The sequence below is a fragment of the Apium graveolens genome, chromosome 4 (assembly GCF_009905375.1).
Source record: "Apium graveolens cultivar Ventura chromosome 4, ASM990537v1, whole genome shotgun sequence".
Lineage (NCBI taxonomy): Eukaryota > Viridiplantae > Streptophyta > Magnoliopsida > Apiales > Apiaceae > Apium > Apium graveolens.
In genome coordinates this window covers 141,302,196-141,316,972 of record NC_133650.1, presented here as the reverse complement: position 1 = coordinate 141,316,972, position 14,777 = coordinate 141,302,196, and the positions used below count along the sequence as shown (strand labels likewise).

At 33.3% G+C, this 14,777-nt stretch overlaps 2 protein-coding genes across 9 annotated transcripts; one reads left to right on the top strand and one right to left on the bottom strand.

The window, feature by feature from the left end:
* The first annotated feature begins 277 nt into the window (after nt 1-277).
* LOC141720323 (general transcription and DNA repair factor IIH subunit TFB4) lies at nt 278-6,744 on the top strand. 8 transcript variants are annotated; one of them, XR_012574232.1, is made up of 13 exons: nt 278-346; nt 1,451-1,526; nt 1,637-1,731; nt 1,827-2,073; nt 2,167-2,213; nt 2,350-2,387; nt 2,486-2,531; nt 3,476-3,529; nt 3,619-3,687; nt 4,101-4,177; nt 4,816-4,915; nt 5,339-5,434; nt 6,428-6,744. XR_012574232.1 is itself a non-coding variant. In XM_074522672.1 (12 exons), the coding sequence occupies exons 2-12, from the start codon at nt 1,496-1,498 to the stop codon at nt 6,498-6,500; spliced, it is 873 nt and encodes a 290-aa protein (XP_074378773.1). In that variant the 5' UTR covers nt 278-346; nt 1,451-1,495; the 3' UTR covers nt 6,501-6,744. The 8 variants fall into 8 exon arrangements, 7 of the variants coding, with proteins under 7 accessions (XP_074378773.1, XP_074378774.1, XP_074378781.1 ...); XM_074522672.1 differs by lacking the exon at nt 4,816-4,915; XM_074522673.1 differs by lacking the exon at nt 4,816-4,915 and having other exon boundaries at nt 289-346; nt 1,461-1,526.
* Nucleotides 6,745-8,867: 2,123 nt separating this feature from the next.
* Nucleotides 8,868-10,843, bottom strand: LOC141720322 (uncharacterized). Its single transcript, XM_074522671.1, has 6 exons — nt 10,408-10,843; nt 10,188-10,296; nt 9,712-9,923; nt 9,602-9,629; nt 9,298-9,406; nt 8,868-9,193 (listed from the first exon to the last, which is right to left on the bottom strand). The coding sequence occupies exons 1-6, from the start codon at nt 10,624-10,626 to the stop codon at nt 9,112-9,114; spliced, it is 759 nt and encodes a 252-aa protein (XP_074378772.1). The 5' UTR covers nt 10,627-10,843; the 3' UTR covers nt 8,868-9,111.
* Between the last annotated feature and the right edge of the window lie 3,934 nt (nt 10,844-14,777).

Sequence of the window (14,777 nt, the reverse complement as noted above, 5' to 3'; positions counted from 1 at the left end):
GGTTGTTAATATTCAATTATAAATTGTAACATATATAAAATTATTAATACTAATGAGTTAGGTGTAATTAATATATATTATTAAATATATTATTTATATTTATTGATAAGGAGTAATAATAACCTAAGTGTAATTAATATTTGGTATTAAATTTGACAATTACTTATATTTATTATTGAGGGGTAAATTAGTAATTTGAAATAAATTATTTTACTTAATCCCTAATTGCTCTATTATATATTTATATTTATATATATAATTGATAATAGATATAATAGATTATTAGTAATTGATCTGCTCCTAAATTCCACATACCGTATCTTGTTTACAAACCCCTCTGATTTGGGTAATTTCTGCTCCTCCTTGCTCTACTTCGCACGTACATCCACCAACACACCCTCGTTTGTTAGTGTTTAATTTTTATGAAATTTATATATTTTGTGTTTTGAGATTAGCTTAGTATGTCTGAAAACAATGTAGCACTTATTTCTTGTACGTGTTTTTAGCCAGTTTCTAATCAATGATATTATGTGTTTGATTAAAGTCGCCTGAGAGAACTTTTCTCATCGGCACTTGTTAGTTCAACACGTTTGTATGTCACTCACCCTACACCATATCTTAACTACTTGATGATGTATGCAGAACATGAAAATTAAAGATAAATCATACAGTATTATTCTAGTTCCCAAATAATATAAATTCAATTGGGTAATAATGTTAATTTCTGGTTTCTTTGTCATGTAAAATCTAACCCTTTAAGTATAATTATTTGTTGCTTGGTAGACTAGAATTATGTACAATATAATAGTCAGCTGAAAAAACTTACTTAGTACAATTACTAGGAAAATTTTCGGATTTAGTCATCCCCCTGATACATTGAAAGTGGCATATGTAAAACAAGTAATTGAACTAATTTAGAAACAAAATTACATTATGTTCTTAGTTTACAATGTAAGATGGAATTGCATTTCTTCCTGATGATTATATTTCAGCTTGAGCAATCTAGATTTCTTCGTATTAACCATTACTTTCTCAAACAAGCCAAGCATCATATTTTCGAATTTATTGGGACATGACGTCTGTCAGGCACAACCTAAAGTATTCTCCACTGTGATGTACGTTAAGTTTCTCCTCAAATATTTTTTTACTTACCTCTATAAATTTAACCTACCTACTCACAAAAATTGTTTATCACTAGTTATTATGATGGGTGCATTCAGTTAAAGATCACTTTTAAGGTGCAACTTAATTATTGGCATCATTTTTCTTTGTTCTTATATCAGTAGGGAGAAGGATTATGTGCATTGTATTAGATCTCATAGCAACCTTTCAATTTTTAAATTTCTTGGACGGAAAAAGCCTCTTGCATTCTTGCTTATTCAGAGTAGTGTTTTAAGGTGCTTTTCGGATTATACAAATCCTGCCTGAATTTCTCTAGTAACATCACCAGGTATTTGTAGGTAATACAACAATCGCGCATTAATTGTTTGCAATCATGACTCCAGTTTCAAAAAAGCTTTACACAGGTTACTCTCTCCACATGTCTTTTTCACAAATACATTTTTCGTTTGTTTACTAACATTTTGGTAATACTGAAAATCACTTAATGTTTGTGATTATGTCCTTGTTCTCACAGATGATGTCAGTCTTTTGGTGGTGTTAATTGACACTAATCCATACTTTTGGAGCACAAGTAACCAAGGCCTTCCATACTCCAAATTCCTTTCTCATGTATTTTCCATCTCTGTATCACATTCCTCTTTCAGATCCCCTTATAATTTCACCACCTTCATGAATAATAATAATCAGTTGACCTATTTTTGCAGCTAATAGCATTTTTGAACTCGATACTCTTGCTCAACCAGCTTAACCAAGTTGTTGTAATTGCTACTGGCATCAATTCCTGTGGTCATATATATGATTCTTCGTTGGCACCTCCTAATAAGAGAGCTGAGACTTTGTTGCAGAAGTTAGAGGACTTTGTTCTTAAAGATGAAGAATTAAGTGCTGAAGATTCAGTTGATGGAATCAAGTCTTCGTTGCTTTCAGGGTCTCTTTCATTGGCTCTTTGTTGTATCCTTTGTCCAAGTCTGTGTATAATAGAAGACTGATTATATTGTTGTTACAAATATGTTCTGTATTCGGTCTTAACTTTGAAACAAATAGATATTCAACGGGTATTTCGATCTGGTACACTTCATCCACAGCCTCGGGTAATTGTTATTTTATGTTTTCAAATATTGTAAGAGTGTGGATCAAATTCAAGGTGTTTTCCCTTTAGGCATTTTGTTGAACATTCATATTCTATTCAAGGAATCCCATGACAAAGTTTCTTCTAAAATGTGGCAGATACTATGCTTGCATGGATCTCCAGATGGACCTGGACAGTACGTATTGTTAATTTTTATTTTTTTGTTATGGTATATGAAGAAACAATACTGTCTTCTTCACAGGCTTTTACCACAAATAATGTTGCTCTTCGCAGATATGTTGCAGTCATGAATTCAATATTCTCAGCACAACGCTCAATGGTACTGTGTTATAGACTATTAAAAAGTTTTTTTTTTACTTCAAACAACATATAGACTAGATCTTCATATTTTTTCAGTAACAAGATCGTTGATTTTTTGCTCAAAAATCATAGTTCCCTGAATTGTCTATCTTCCTAACCAGTTTTTTTGCTTAATATAGCAGCATCTTCCTCTCTCCCCCTCCCTCTTCAATTTTTTTTATGAAAATAAAATCACAACCATATTCTTGGTACTTTTTATGGCCATGTCTTTCTTGTCGAATTGACGCCTGCTTTTCTACAACCATACTATTATATCATAGCCAGCCCAACTGCTCGTCAGAATTTGAGGTTCATGGACAATATTGAATCACTTCATCTAAAAGTACTTGCGCCGTGTTATCTTTCATGCGCACACGAAACTGCGTTGTGCTTTTGAAGGCTGGCTTTAGTTGGTCAAGGACTTAATGGTGAAAGCGTCGTCACTCGTCTGTGTTTATAAGATAGTACTCCCTCACTTTATTACCAAGTACAGAAATCCATTTAAGCTATTAACCATATATAACTAGAAATTTTATTAGATTTCCAAGTAAAAAAACATTGTTGTTGAAGTTTGTAGCAGTTGAAAATGGAAATGTGATGAGATAGTTGAGACTTGGGGAGTAATTCGTATTAGCTGGGTAACAAATAGATTGAACTGTTTGCCTCACCCTAGCTAGTGCATTAAGAAAAGCAGAAAAAGGGGAGGGGGTTGAGTTGTGCATTTGACCACATAATTTTTTACTTTACCTTGCAATCCATGTAAATGCTTTGTAATGAGTAGTTCAAAAGTAGTTAGTCATATTATTACAGTTAGTTGTTGCATAGTTGTGTGATTGTTATTGTCTTAAAAATGCTTGCGTATTGAATCCGGTCAACTGACATTTTTGAAAATTCTAATTCCGTCCCTTACACTTCCCTCTGCAGCTACCTATAGATTCTTGTGTTATAGGAGCTCAGCATTCTGCTTTTCTGCAGCAGGTAGCCTGTATTAATAATTTTCTTTGATTTTTGTGCTTACATTTTTCTTGTTTAAATTCTTGCTGGCTTACTGATTATTGTGTACACAGGCTTCTCACATAACTAGTGGTATATATGCAAAGCCCCAACAATTAGATGGGCTGTTTCAGTACCTCTCGGTATGTCTTTGACTTGCTAGTAAATTATGGATGCAGATGATCTGTTGTGACTGTGTAATATATTCCTGTGGGCATTGAAGTCACCACCATCTTTCCTTTTTCATGTCTGATAGCAACACGACAACATTTGGACCAGCTTCTTCACTTGTCTTAATTTCTTTATTTGGTGGAAGTGGAATATTATACTTCCGCCACAATATATAACTAGTCCTCGTCTAGAAAAAGTTTCCTCCATCCTCAGAACAGTCTTACACTTATGTGGTGCATTTTATGCCAGAATTAATGTAACTGACAATGTCAATTTAATTTTAATACACTAATGGTACTGGCCAAAATTTTTATGATGAATGCCTTTCTAACGTTCCTCTTACGGCCCCATTGTTTGGATACTTATGTAATATTTTTGCATGCAGACACTATTTGCTACCGATTTGCATTCTCGTAGTTTTATACAACTCCACAAGTCTGTTGGTGTGGATTTCCGTGCCTCGTAAGTTTCTACTTTTAATGAAAGATATCAGTTACTAATGCTACTCCACCTTGTTTTTGTTAGATATATTTAGAGCCGGCAATTTCATACACGACACGATAACACGACACGAAAACGACACGAAAATTACGAGTTTGGTTTTACATTTTCGGTACACGAACATGAAAGTACACCAACACGAAAGTACACGGGTAAATTTAGTGTCAGTTTTGGTTTTACCCTCAGGTACACGACACGAAACGAAAGTACACGAAATAAATATTTAAAATTATATAAATATATATTATAAATAAATATTATATATTTAATTATTTTACAAAATAATTTAAATATAAAACTTGAACAAATGGGCTTTGGGCATTTAGATTTTGGGCCACATTTTTTAAACACTAGTCTGTTAGACTTCTTACTAGTCGTGAAGCAGCCTTAAAAAATAAAAACAGACAAATCAAATTGGGTCTAGGGTTCTACTTTCTTTTTCTTTCACCATGTTTCAAAGCCGCCTCCTTCTGTTCACCATGTTTCAAAGATCTGAGGTCTATTTCAGTAATCATTCAACAATCGATTGTTCAAACTGTATACATGTGTGTATACATGTAAATATACATATTACATCGATTGTGTTATTGATTTTACAGTATGAATCCAACAATCGGAACAGCAATCGAAGGCAAATATGAAAACGGAGATAAAGATGAACAACTAATCCAGTCAATTCAACAATTGACTGTGTTTTGTGTACTGTTTTGTTTTTCGTTTCGTTTACTTTTTCTTTTTCGTTTCGTTTCCTTGTAGAGATACACGATAAGTATACGAAATGGTTCATGTACTCCGTTTCGTTTAATGTTTGACACAAAAATTTCGTTTCGTGTTTCGTTTTAAGATACTGGTACACAAAATAATTTCGTTTCGTTTATGGATCACCTTGTTAATACACGAAACACAAAAGTACACGACACGACACGAATTGCCAGGTCTAGATGTATTGCAATATTCTTTAAGTCTTGATCTCTTAATTGCACCAAATGAATAACTAAGCTTCTACATTTCTTTATAATTAACTATCAAAAGTTAGGTCCAATAATCTTTTCTATGTATATTTCCTGTTATGATGGCTCTTGGAATCTTGTTAATCCTCTTACAAAACTTTTGTATTCTCAGGTGTTTTTGCCACAAAAGCACAATTGATATGGGCTACATATGTTCTGTTTGTCTGTCTATATTTTGCAAGCCTCACAAGAAGTGTTCAACATGTGGGTGAGTATGATTACTGTAGAAAACTTATTCAAGATATTTTTATCTTTCCTTATTTCTAATGCAGGGATATTCCTAGTTTAATTATATCGAATTTCTTTTCTTATATTTCCTTTTAACTAATGCAGGGATACATTTAACTTAAATGATTTTAAATTTATTTCTAATAAATTTGATGTGTGTATGCTGCTTATACTACCTAGATGGTTTTTCTGAATTTTTTGTAGGAGAGGTTTAGGCTCAGTAGTTGTGAAATCTGAAATTCGGAGTCTGAGAAAATTTCCTTTAACATCATTATTTCAGTGTTTAAAATTGTAGGGCACTCGGAACTGCTAGTTCTGATATTATGGATATTTCCCTTTTTTCATACTTTGTGCAATCATGTAGTTCTGAAATAATTTTAGAAATATCATAAAGGTAACCAAGTGAGGTCAAGAAGACTGCAAAACATGCCATCTTATTTTTCCCAAGTAACCTAAAGTTAATCTGCCTTGAGTCTGTATGGGTATTTCATTTTTTTTGTACTGTTGAGGATCTGGCAGTGTTTATTTATACAAGGATTCTGTATTCTTGCCGACAGGAAAAGTTATGTTGACTTTTAGTTACTCCCTCAGCCTCAATAATTTTTTACCATGTTTCCTTTATCTACTTCCTTGAAGTAATTTAAATCTCATGAATATAGATTGCATTTTGCTGATAATTGGGATGAAATGCTAAACATCATGATTTTTGTCCCTGAACAATGTAGCGAGACTAAGGAAGCAGTCATTTTCTATGCTAATATTTTATCATATTGCATTCTGTGTGTAGCACTACGCAAATCACGCTTTTAGAGATGAGTTATAAATGTCATAATCCTTCTGTATACTAGGTTCTCTAGTAAATCTCAGTGGCGATGAGTTTCCTTTATTGTAAATAAGCATTATTCTTTGATGCTCTTACATTCCTCAGTTAGAATTATTTTTAAAGTATTAGGATCTGGCAACTGATGTGCAGGTCAACTTTTGGCCAACCTCAAGCAACTGTTTCTTCTACTTCAAACCTGAAGAGAAAAGCTGTGGATACATGAAGCATAACAATTGTAGTAAAGTTTTGTACTATAGAAGTGCTTAGGTGACCATTAAGTTGCTTGCAACATGAGGCTCCGGTGTTGGGATAATATTTTCGAAGAGACTAATAGAAAAGAAGTTTTAATATGTTGCTGGTGTAGCAATCGATATAGTATATTATCAGAATGATAATTTGTTTTTAAAACTTAATACTGGTTGTTAGTGCATGTGCTGCATGCAACAAGTAAGTTTCTTGGTAGGCAGCATCAACTTATAAGTACAGTTGTGAGTAGACCTGGCCACTTGTGCGGTCCGTGCGTGCCGGGCCGGGCCGTATACGGGTTGAGCACTCGAAGTATCGACACTGAACCGGCCTGTTGATGAACGAACCGAGCTCGGGCCGGGCTTGAACCGGAAAAATTGGACTCGTAACCGGTACACGAATAGTCATGTGTTCGGGCTGTGCGGGCTTCCATGCGGGTTTATGTGCGGTTACACTTCAATTCAAGTTGCAGGGTGCAATTGAACTACTATTATTATAAATATTATTATAGTATTATTATTTGTTAGTGCAATTTGTATTGGACTCTACTTTTTTTATATCAAACTCTTTGACTCTTATGTAATTTAATCACACTCTGTGAATAAGTGATCTTCAGTTGATGAGGCACACTTGCGGGCCTGTGCGGGCTGTGCGGGTTGCCTGCATGTGCAACTCGCGCGGGTTCTGTGCGGGCCGGTCACGGTCCCGGTTTTTTAAAATATAATTCGTAACCGGCTCACTTGTTTTTAAGAATTGTGCGGGTTTGAACCGACCCGGTTCGGGCCGAATAATTCCCGGTTTTCATACGAGCCGGTCCCGAACGGGCGGTTCAAACCCGCACGTTTGGCCAGGCCAGCTCTAGTTGTGAGTGTTGCAAGTTCAACGAACTACATCTCACATATATTTTTGGTCCTGTTGTATAGTGCTAATTTGCAAACATGGAAGCTCTCTTTTGAGCTTTGGAAAAACATGCAAGCCCTTTGACGACCACATCTAATGTTCATAATTTATGTATAGTTTTGTTGTGTACTGCAAATTTGCAAAGATTAAATAATCATTTGAGTTTCCGGAAAACATGCAAGCTCTCCTTTTAAGTGATAAGTATGTACAAGATTGTGCACCAACATACGTTGTCTTAAAATCTTTAATGTGCCATGAAGACAGGCTAAGCGTTTGTTATGCGCACACACCATACATGTTATTAGAGTTGTATTTATATTACTTCCTGTTGGCCCACTTTGCTAGCTAGTTACAATGCTAGATCAGCATTAGTATAAGTACACTTTGAAGGTAAATGGTTTTATGGTAACCCTGGTACTTCGGGATGATTATGGAACTGAACTGAAGGTGGCATTATAATTACATTTTGAATGTCAAAGTTACAGGAGTTGTCAGCTGCAATCGCACAACGGATCTCAAAATGCTGACCTCTGGGAATTGTTATATTGTGGAACAATAACATTTTGTGAAGGGTGGCAGAGTCTGAAGATAGAAGGATTGCCATCCACTACAAAGAGGCGGAAACATACGAATATCGCCATTTTGGAGCTGGTGTAGTTGGAGTATACTTTTCTTTGACTGAATTGTAGTTATAAAATCTAACGTTGCCTTCGGTCGGAGGTAATGGAATAATATTTTTCAAGTATAAAATGGCTAAATATTTATAACTTCCATACTTTGACTCTTTTCATTCATAATCATCTAACTATAAATTTAAGCTCCTCAATTTTAGAGGGTTTGCTCCATTTCTCATCAAATCCTTTTTCATCATAATTCATATCATAAAAATTTGCACTACCTTATTTTTTTTAATGTCTCATCCAAATTTCATTAATTTCCTTTAATTTCATCCATCCATTACGTTCGCCCCAATCAAATATAAAATTACTTATCTGCACATAACATGGAGCAGGTTACTGTTTATTCGTCTACTGCAGAATGGAGGAACTGTAATCATCAGTTTATTTACCAACTAAATTTCAAAGTTCTGTAATTTGAAATCCAAGCAGTTTCTAACCGCAGTGCAGAAAATATATAAATCTGCACTATTTTTTTTAATTTGTTTTTTTAAGGTTTGACACTGCCTTCTTGAATAAGGTATCAAACAGACCAGCTTACAACACCCAGTAAACAGCAAACAAATAATTCATATAATACTCCACTACTCCGTTGGATGTGAACTCAATTCAAAGTTCAAACACTAGTTATGCCCGGTATTGTAAAAAGCGGGAATCAGACTTATTCGGTAGAGGCACCGAACAGGACTAATCAGCTATTAATCGGAACTAACTTAATATTACTTTTGTATATAAATATTAATATATGTAAATACTCCACTACTCCATTAGATGTGAACTCAATTTAAAGTTCAAATACTAGTTATGACATGGGTAATATGTACAATTAAATAAGTTATAATTTATATAACATCACGTGGATGTGCAAACACAATGCTATTTACAAATTACCACACTAGTAATCAGGAACTAAATACAAGCTTTTATGTACAGGAGGCACCAAAGAACAACCCCCGTCTTCAAAGAGCTTAGTCCCATGTTGCTCCTGCTAAGAACAAAAGACAGCCATCTTCAAAGAGCCTTTAAGACATATTTGCTGGATTTGTGAACACCCATAGCAGCAACCCTTACTACAGAACGAGCCTTGTACAACCTGCAATCATTGTTATACCACAACTATTCTCTCTTACTAATCTGTATTATGGAAAGCACAATTTGTGGGTTAAATTCCTAAAGACATAAACAAATGAAACTTACCCTACAAGAGCCAGTCCCCAAGTGGAAAGCGTATAAAACATGGCCCCAGCATGCCAGATATCCAACATTTTCTCGAACTTGCTCATGCCGCGCAATGCATTTGTTAGAGCTGTAACTCAAAGTTTAATATATGATGACAACAGTTGTTTAATCATCAAAAGGTTCATGACTTAAACTAAAGTAGAGAAACAATTTTCTCCAGAAAAAAAAATTAGTGCAACGACAACTACACAAGGAAACATGTACGAGGACATAACATCAGGTTCACATAGCAAAGGAAGTTTAAAAAAAATTGTATACTTACTCTTCTGGAGCTCCTCCGGTGTCAACTTCTGCAAATCCATTAACCAAACTGTGAGATACATAACAATGTAATTATAAGAGTGAATTAAGGGGAACGTGATTTAAATATACCTGAGCGTTTGGATTTGACACAACACACCTAGCCATAAAGTTGGCTACTCCATCCACCACGCTTTCTTCACTAACAACCACATAATTGTCATGGTCAATTGCACTCCTTTCTTCGACATTACTGGGAACCATTTCATCAGTGACCCAAACCCACCAACTTGGTTCTCCAGAGCTAACATTGACTAAGATTTCAGCCGTCTCTAGATCAGTTCCTAATTGAACATAAGAAGAAGTAACCATGAAAAACCATATTTTGCTTGTAAACAATAACGTTTTTCTGTTAAAAACAACTGTATGTAATCCAGATGCCTAATCCTATCTACGGTGAATAACATTATGCAACATCTTAATCATCACTTTATACAATAACTTGTAATGTAAAACACGTTTCTACTTGACTAATTACCCTTCAAGGAAACTATTAGCAACACTAAAGAAAAAGCTATAGAAAGGTGAAGGCGAAAAAGAGTAAAAACCAGAAGGCTCCTTGAAAGGAAAGTCGCAGCTGGGTCCATGAGCCTGCAGGGACTGAAGCTGATTTAAAAACTTAGTAGAATCCACAGAAGCCAGTAGACGATCATGTAGCTGCAGCAGCAGCAAAAGTAAAATCATAAGTGATAAATCTGGATAATTTAAAACCCTACATATACATTAGACAAGGAGATGGGGGGGGGGGGGGGGGAGGTAAATACATACATCAGGAGGGCAATCTGGTAAAGAATCATGGGCGATGTTGTGAAGAAGCTTGAGATTCTCCTGAAGCAGTTTCTTAAGACGGAGATTCTCTGATCTTAATGACTCTAATTGAGATGGCGTCGTATCATGGAGGAGATGGTGTTTGTGGCAACACTCAACGGCGGTCAACGCCACTTCGGCCATCTCCATCACCGTCTTTGCCGCTTTGATCCCACCCATATTGAAAATTACAACTTGGGGGAAGCCCCTGATTTGAATTGGAACCAACCCTGATTGGATTTTGGATTGCTTTTTCGAATCCTATGGGAACGGGTGGATCTTGTTGTGTTTAAAATCCCGGGTTGCCTGTTTAGACTTCGATTATTTGCGTTGTTCATTACCACAACAAATCAATCATATTTTATACTCCAAGTCCAAACTTCTATTTCGTCCGTATCCCGCTTTAATCCGCAATCTAATTCGGATCCATTTCACATTAATATCGATCATTATATATCAATATATTCCTATAATGTACGTAATTTGATACTATATAAATCAAGTGTAGCAAGTAGTTAAAAAGGGACTTTAACCGAGAAATATAAAAAATTAAATCTCTTAGGAATTTTCTATATTCATCTTTGGGGGTAATAGGCTAAAATATAATTAAACTGACCCAAAACTTGCAACCGGGTTATTGAACTCAAAAAGTTTGCACTCGACTAAGTGAACTTATATAAACTTGCAATTAACTAACTGAACTGTTAAAAAGTTACAATTAAATTATTGAACTGATGGTCAACTTGCAATTCGGTAATCAAAGCCAAAAAATTATAAAATAACACATATTTTCATTTATATACAATTTTTTAATCAATTAAATTAATAGTTTAGTTTTTAATATTAAAAATAACAAATGAAATTAAATTTGTATTTATCGAAAATCATAAAAATAAAAATCGTGTTTTAAATATTATATTATACTCCCTCTGTTTTTTTATTTTGTCGCTTTGACTTTTACACACATTTCAATGTTTTGACTGGCTAGTTAAAATTATCATTTGTAAAATTTTCTTTTTATAAATAAAAGTATACAACTTATATTTTGATTCACAAAAAGGAATTTTTTAAAATCGTATTTCTAACTAACCGGTTAAAACACATTGAAATACGTGCAAAAGTCAAAATGACAAATAAAAAATAGAGGGAATAGTATTCACAGTTAGATTTAGGTCATGTTTGGAAGTTAGTTTTTTGAGATAAAATTAGCTTATTGTATTAAATTATATGCTTACTGTATTAAAAAGGCCATTGGAGTTTTTTCAATTAGATGATTGGCATGTATGTAAATAAAAAATAAACAGCTAATTCAAACATCTATCCACCAAACACTTTCTTCAAAACAACTAAATTGAATCAGCTATTCAAAACAACTTACCCAATCAGCTAGTCAAAACAGCTACTTCAAAGTTACAGCTAACAACTAATTTCCAAACAAGGCTTTACAAGAGTTTGAGAAATTTTGTAAGTTTATTTTTATTTAGTTCCCATTTGTAAATTTATTTTTATTCAATAATCCTAGTTACAAGTTTTTATTAATCTAGTAATGTAAATGCAAGTTGGGGTTGAGTTCAGTTTTGTAAGTTGCAACTTCAGTTTTTATTATGTTAGTGATGTTAATGGTAGTGGCCTAAATGCAAGTTTTAATTTCTTGAATTATGTAAATGCAAGTGTTTTGAGTTCGGTAACCCAATTCTAAGTTTTAGGTCACTTCGATTATGTTTTAGCCTATTACCTCTTCATCTTTGTAAAAATACTTGTAAGCAGTTATGTGCATTTTTGCATAACAGAAGTCTCTAATCTTTATATATATATCTAGTGGAAATATCAATCCACTAAATTTTTTTAAACAGTCTTGTTTATTAATTTTTATTTGAATATTTGAATTTTTTTAATCCGCACTAGTACATATTCATTCACAATTATATATACTTAATAGAGTTTTTAAATTTTCAAAAGAAATCTGAATTCAATTCAACCCCTCTCTATAATTCTCTTGTTAAATTGTTAGGGAATAACAAGAATCCAGTAAGAAGATTACCAGAATTAGAATTGTCCAAGGATGGTCTATATGGTGCTTATAAACCTGATAAGAAAAAGAGGTTCTCAGTCAAGAGGAAGACAGTGTCATCATTTGACAAATACCTGCAATTCCTACATAAGGATTTTTCTGGACCAACTCATATAATGGCAATGTTTAAGAATAAATGTTGTCTAGTGATCATTAATGATATTTCAAAATTTACTTGAATATTTTTGACGCTTTCAAAAATTAAAGATATTGAAATCATCATCATTCACCTCAAGGAATTCAGTACAACTGAAGAAATATCTCATGAGTTTTCTATATCAAGCACTCCACTGCATAATGAAGTAGCTGAAAAGAATTATAGAACTCTCAGTGAGGCAAGAAGAACAAGTTTTGGAGAATCAAAGATGTCAACACTCTTTTGGACTGAAGCTATCAACATTACAGGCTCAATTCAGAATAATTCTTTAATCAATCAAGTATTTGGAAAGAAGCCAACATGGAAACTTCTTCATACCTTTGGCTGCTAATACTTTATTCTAAGAAATCAAGGAGAATTTATTGATAAGTTTGAGGAAAAATCAGTTGAAAGAATCCTTGTTAGATGTTCAGTAAGAAGAATCTATAGGATCTAAAATCTAAAAATCAACTGGATTGTTATAGAACAGTCCATGACCCATCTAATGAAAAGAAGATTCAGGGGTTGAAGGATCAGATCTTTGAAGATGCTCTCAATGCAGGAGATATGGAGAATGACTGGAAAGCTGATGATGGTATATTGTTAATCCAAGACATGTGGAAATAGCAGTTAATAACAAAATGGAGTAGCGATTGATCAATTCAACAAAATAGCCATTGATGAGCTATTAGTCGATAGAGAAACTGAAATGACATCAACTGATAATGAAGTTGAAGTCTCTCACTCAGGGGAAGTTCTAAAGAGCTTTGGTTCAAACTTTCTGAAGCTCCATAAGGTGTCATCATCAACACTAGGTTTGCCTGTTGGGTCCCGAAGTATCGTAGAAGGGGGGTTGAATACGATACTCACTAAATTAAAAAATTCTTTTTAATCTTTTGCGGATAAATAATTTAGCGTTCGGTTAGTGGTTCCGTGTTCTTGAGGTGAACAGTGTTTGAAACTGTAATCTCCCGTATTTTTAGAATTATTATAATTATTATTTGAATATATATATATATGCGCTTTTATGATTTAGAAGAGATAAAATGGTGGATATTTTAATCATGTTTGACGAGTGGTATTATTAAATGGTAATGTGGTTATTGTTAAGTGTTATATCGATCCATGTTAATTTCTGGAAATATTTACTTAAATGTATTATTTTCAAAAGTTATTTAAAATCCGATCTTATAGATATCAGTAAATTGAAATTGTTTTATAATATCCAGGACACATCGTGCAATTATTTTTATCAATAAATAATTATTATCTGATTATTATGGGAATTTTGGTGAATTATCAGATAATTGATATTTATATTTGGGTGTTTATAAGTGATATAATGTAAGTATTTTGATTTTTAATATGTCCAGAATAAAGTATAGATAATTATGGTATTTTTCTGGTAATTTTTGGATTGTTATATGATTTTATAAGGATTTATAGATTTAATAATTATTTTCTGAGTAATTATAAAACTATTTTATAAAGCCGGCAATCGTCCAACTTCAACCGTTTTTGCGTTTTTACAATCCGGAACTCTTCGTAAAACTCCTTCCTAACCCAATTGAACATTTTATGTGTTTTGACTTTTTTAATCCAGAGTACGGTTTGACCCGTACGAGTCCCGGCGCAAAATTTTCAATACGATAATCATTTCGGTAGATCAATAAAACCCATATTCTCAAGAGACGAGATAGTTTTACATTATTTTCTCATAGAGTGTTTTATAAGAAGCTCAGTTTTGATAATTATCCAAATTGGGTATCAAATTGTATCGTTTTTATAGCTACTTAGCGGCCAAGTAATCTATTTTTGGATCTGATATATAAGTATAAATTAAGTATTAAATTGCAGAATGTTTCAAAAATGATGAAACTTATATTTTCTTTAAGTTTTCGATATTTTGAGAATTTTAAATTTTTTTACAAAAAATTTCCAGATTAAATTCACCCGCACGTTTGTTCGTTAAATCGTAAAATGTGGGTCTGATGCGCGATCCAAAAATATTTTAAAAATTACGAATTTTATATTGTATTAGTTTTTGAATATTTGAGAAATTTTAAAATTATTTCAGAATTATTTTGATGTATTTTTATCCGTAAATTATACCGTTACAGCACA